Source organism: Alligator sinensis, unplaced genomic scaffold (assembly GCF_000455745.1).
Source record: "Alligator sinensis unplaced genomic scaffold, ASM45574v1 scaffold707_1, whole genome shotgun sequence".
In the NCBI taxonomy this organism is placed as follows: Eukaryota; Metazoa; Chordata; order Crocodylia; family Alligatoridae; genus Alligator; species Alligator sinensis.
This window is the reverse complement of record NW_005842065.1, coordinates 789,329-794,032: the sequence shown is the minus strand read 5'-3', so window position 1 is coordinate 794,032 and position 4,704 is coordinate 789,329. Positions and strand designations below refer to the sequence as shown.

The 4,704-nt window shown below is 58.2% G+C and overlaps 2 protein-coding genes across 4 annotated transcripts in view; one reads left to right on the top strand and one right to left on the bottom strand.

The window, feature by feature from the left end:
• Positions 1-311: 311 nt before the first annotated feature.
• The window catches only part of CUNH19orf38 (chromosome unknown C19orf38 homolog), a 5,934-nt gene continuing 1,541 nt past the window's right edge, over positions 312-4,704 (bottom strand). The window contains exons 2-8 of one of the 3 annotated variants that reach the window (XM_025203931.1): positions 4,021-4,191; positions 2,931-3,254; positions 2,368-2,457; positions 2,061-2,088; positions 1,875-1,918; positions 1,317-1,354; positions 312-1,131 (exon numbers count right to left, since the gene is read on the bottom strand). In XM_025203931.1, the coding sequence (XP_025059716.1) occupies positions 1,000-1,131; positions 1,317-1,354; positions 1,875-1,918; positions 2,061-2,088; positions 2,368-2,457; positions 2,931-3,254; positions 4,021-4,066 (702 nt within the window). In that variant the 5' untranslated portion in view covers positions 4,067-4,191 and the 3' untranslated portion in view covers positions 312-999. Of the gene's footprint in view, positions 1,132-1,316; positions 1,355-1,874; positions 1,919-2,060; positions 2,089-2,367; positions 2,458-2,930; positions 3,255-4,020; positions 4,207-4,704 lie in introns of those variants that run through there. The other 2 variants (XM_006023475.2, XM_025203932.1) reach the window with 2 other exon arrangements.
• The window catches only part of TMED1 (transmembrane p24 trafficking protein 1), a 6,906-nt gene continuing 6,659 nt past the window's right edge, over positions 4,458-4,704 (top strand). Inside the window, exon 1 of the mRNA XM_025203828.1 lies at positions 4,458-4,462. Within this exon, the coding sequence (XP_025059613.1) occupies positions 4,458-4,462 (5 nt within the window). The remainder of the gene's footprint in view (positions 4,463-4,704) is intronic.

Sequence of the window (4,704 nt, the reverse complement as noted above, 5' to 3'; positions counted from 1 at the left end):
TGCCCCAGCTGCCCTGCCCCCACAACACTGGGGATCCCCCCTCCCCCTCGTGGCATAACCAGCCTCCAACATGAGGTTTCAGAGTGAAGGGCCACAGGGCCAGGGTACAGCTGCCAAGGAGAGAATGGCCCAGGCTGGCAGCAGGAAGGCTTCCTGGGCTGCCATATGGGCCAGAAAGGGGCTTGCGACGTCCCTGGGGACAGTGTCCTTCCCTGCCTCCTGCCCCCACAGCCTGGTCCCCACCTGGAGTGAAAGGAGAGTCGCCATCTGCCACTGCAGTACAGGGCTCATGACACACAGCACAACCCTTCTGCTCTCATCCAGGTTCCCAGACAGGGAGACAGCCCCGGTCAGAGGCCCCTCCGCACCCAAAACTTCCATCTTTATTGAGTCACAAAATGACCTTAGAGACTGACACAGGAAATGGGGGACCATCATGCTCAGCGTGTTGCATCTTCCCATGGCCCAGCCCCCATCAAGCACATGTGGGCCATCAGTTATCATGTCCCTCTCTTATGGCCAGGGAAACTTGAGGCACTGATGCGGGGGGGCTTTCCTAACATCAGCAGTTAGTGGCAAAGCTGGGGAGAGGACCCAGGAGTCCCGGCTCCCAGGGCTACTTACTGAAGCGAGCTCTTTTCCTAAGGCGGCCAGAAGCAAATGTGTGAGCTGCTGGCAGCTGGGCTGGTCTGTGGCCAAGGGAGCCGAGGACGGGGTGAGTGTGGGGCTGGGGGGGAATGTCGGTTTTAGGACTTCATCTCTGGGCCTCTCAGGTATCTCAGCTCACGGGCACTTGGTGAGCAAATCTCTGTCCCCAGTCCCTGCAGTCATGGGAGGGCAAGGCCAAGAGGCAGAGGGGCTAGCACCTGTGCTGATGCCTCGCCCGCAGGGGAACACTCCAGCTCGTGTCTGACTTGGGAAGATACTGAGCTTCTCGGGGGCAGCTGAGTGAGGCTGGGGGCGGGGCCGTCCCCCACTAAGAGAAGGGAACTGGACCCATCACTCCAAAGCCTTGAAGGTGCTGAACTCAGGCATCTCCTGGGAGCTGGTGGAGGTGGCAGAAGTCAGCCTCTTCTGTGGCCCGGGGGGGAGGCAGGTCCCTGGACTGCCCATGGCTTCCCTGTCTGATTTCTGGTTTCAGGGAGGAGAGAGAGACACAGAGAGCGCAGTCAGGCATAGGAAGGAGCCTGCTCTCCAACGCCAGGGCCCCTGGGGAACTGGAGCCAGGGAAGGCCAAGGAGACACCTCCACAGGTGTGAACTAGGGGCTAGGATCCCACCTCCTCCACCAGGGCCAGGGCCTCGACTGGGACTTACCACTGGGCCCACAAACACACCATTGTCAAACGACAGCTCTGTGAAAGGAGATGAGCAAGGTTACATGGTGATGGGTCTCCTCATAGCTCCAGTGGTGAACCCAGGTTTCCCCCACTGCTGGGGGTGGGGGTGGATGGATGCACAGGCACAGCAGCAATTTAACAGCAGGCAACAGCCCCATGCTGAGAGGGAGGCCCAGAAACACAGGGGCAACAACCTGTCTTGCAAAGCAGGGAACCCAGGAGCCTCCAGGCTCAATCCCAGCTGCCCCTAGAAAGGGGGGGGGGGGGGAAGGGCATGTCTACGCTGGGCCCCCACTGCTGTCTGGGGCTCATGCTCCCATCCATCCATAGGTGCCTGTGCCCACAGCCTTGCCCAGAGCAAACTGACCCCTGTGGTCCTAGGGCTGGTGAAGGTAGTTGCACCCCATGGCCAAGGACAAAGGGGGTGGAACCCTGGAGTCCTGATTTCCAGCCCTCCTGCTCCCCAGAGCTTCCCCCCATGCTGTTGTTGAGTCCCTGCCTCTTGGGGGAGAGAAACCACCCTGCCTGTGCCCACCTGTGGTGGGGAACCCGGTCTCTGTCCAGCATGAGTCCTGATCCCTGTGGAACAAAGAGACAAGAGGTGTCACAGGAAAAGAGGAGAAGGTGCGACTGTGTGTGGCCCCCAGGGGTTGTGGGGAGCACCCGGGGGCCATTTCCTTTGGGAGTTGCCTGTGACTGCCAGCCTGCGTGAGGTTCTCACCTTCTTATCTGCTGTCTTCTGGCCTTAACTGTTGGATAAGAAAAGAAAAACAGACTCTGTGAGGTCACCGGGGCTGGTACCTGGCACTCCTGGTGCAGCTCAGCCCTGCCCCCCTGAGCTGAGGTCAAGGGGGGATCTGGAGCAGATGGCTCTGGGAAACAGGCTGCTGAGAAGGGAGGTGGAAAGGTCTTAAACTGGGTCCCAGAGCCCATGGCCCCTTGGGAACACGTCTGTCCTGAGTTCTTGGGCCCAGGGTCTTGGGCAGGACAGTGCCAGGCAGGACCCCAAGCCCCCATGTGGCTCCTACCTTGCTTGGTGACCACAACAGCTAGGAGGACCAGGGCTAGAAGCACTGCACCAGCCACGCTCAGGGCCATGGGGAGAAACCAACCAGGACCTGGGAATGAGGAAAGAGCTGCTCAGGTGACCTGGGACAGACTTCAGGCCTCTCTGGACCGGGGCAGGGATTTTCAGTGATTTGGATGCCTCTTTCCTGCCCCACCCCAAGGGGGAGAGTACAGCCCCAACAAGCTGGCAGAGGCAGCCCTCCCATGAGGGAGAGACTCCCCCAAGAGGCAGGGACTCGAGAGCAGCCTGGGGGGAAGTTCTGGGGAGCAGGAGGGCTGGAAATCAGGACTCCGGGGTTCCACCCACTTTGCCCTTGGCTATGGGGTGTGACTACCTTCACCAGCCCTAGGACCATTGGGGTCAGTTTGCTCTGGGCAGTGGGGTGCAGGTCAGGAGTGAGGGGCACCAGCAGGGCTGTGGGGGGCAGGGGGCTGTAGGTCAGAAGTGAGGGGCACTGGCAGGGCTTGGACAGGGGCAGGGGTCTATAAGTCTGGAGTGAGTGGCACTAATAGATGCCCTCACCTGGCACCAGGATTTCCACCATGTTACTGGGGTTTGAGGTCACCAGGGCAGTCCCATTGACGTAGTGGTACCGGCAATAGTAGTGCCCAGAATCCCCCGCGGTGACACTCCCCAGCATGAAGGTGACATTGTGCTGGTTATGGGGAGCTTGTTGGCTCTGCAGGGGCTCAGCCACGTCAGTCCTCAGCAAGTCAAACCAGGAGCCCAGGTAGGTGCTGGGTGCAGTGCAGCAGATGCTGATGGAGTCTCCTGTCCGGATGTCTTCTGCAGCTGTGGCCAGGTAGGCAAGTGGCATGGGAGCACGGGACAAGGCTGCCAGGGACCCTGACCAGGGAGGGGGAAGGAAGAGGATCAGGGAGATGCAAGGCCCACAGACAGATCCACGGCCTCAGCTGCTCCCAACAGCTAATCCACATGTACCCCATTATCCTCCTCTGCAAAGCATCGGTGCTAGCCCTATCCACCCCCTGCCTTGTCATCATGGCACAGCCAGAGCCTGGCATATGCCAAACAGCCTCTCTTCCCTGAGAGCAGAGGGTGGGAGCCCCAGAAGCAGCCTTTGAGACACTGGCAGAATTCCACAGGACACCTGCCAGCTGAAGGGACAGAACTGAGAACTAGTGGAGCTGAGAAGCCCGCTCATGGGGAACACAGCTTGGCCCTGCCAGCGCCAGTCATATCCTCCCTGCTTCCCTGACCTAAATTTCAGCCACGGGACAATTTACAGACTCCCGTCCAACATCACCGTACCAGCAAAATGGTTATGTGAAGCCCCAGCCTGAGACACCACCCTTTTTGGTGCTGCAGGAGTTGTCAGTACCTGACATAAGTCCTCCCCAGTCAGACGCCAATCTAGCCACAGTCCTGACAGCTCCCTGTGTCTGCCTGCTTTGCTACTTTCCACAGATCAGACCCCAAAATATATCCCCTCCTCTCCCCACAAAGCTGGCCAGACACCAAGTCATGCAGTGTCCACAGTTGTTCACTCGCAACCTAGCTATGAAATCTAACAGGAGCTTCTCCGGGTCCCTCTTTCTGGATGGGATCATCCCAAAGGAAAGCCCTATGAATAGCAGGGAAAAGAACGTACCAGCAACAAGGAAGAGGAACCTCAGGCTGGCCTTTCTGCTGGGCATTCTGGAGCACTGGAAGGCAGATAGGGCAGGACCTGGGCATGTACAGAGGAAACCGCCAAGATAAAGCAGAAGAAGGCTTTGCCCAAGCCAGTTTCATCATTGCGGAAGGAAGTTGCAGACGGTCCCTGAGGGCAAAAGGAGAGGGGGGTTTTATTCCTCTTGATGCTGTCTCTAGACACCCACAAAGCACCACCTAAAATCAGAAGGGCCCATTCCAGCCGAGGCCAGCAGTGGAAAGTGGGGAAGAGCTTGCTGCCAGATTCTGGGAAGCATTCTCCCCTCATGCTCAGGGCCAGGGTGACCCCACTGACCTCAGGGGGATTGCTGCTGACCTAAGCTAAGTGAAAGGACAATGGGGACAGCCCTGACCTAAGTGAGAGGACAATGAGGAATGACGTAAGCTCAGCAGTCACTCTAAATTTCCACCAAGACCCAAATCTAGCCCCAAATCCAGCAAATCCCTGTACCCCTGGACTACAGATCTCATACGTTTGTCTGGAGCTTTTAGGCCCCATGTAATTATGGCCTACAGGAACCTCCCCCCAGCTAAAATGCATCTGGCTTTTGAGGTGGAACAAAGTGGTGCTTGCACAAGTTGTCATGATCAGAAGTGATGTACAACCCCGTGAGGCACTGAA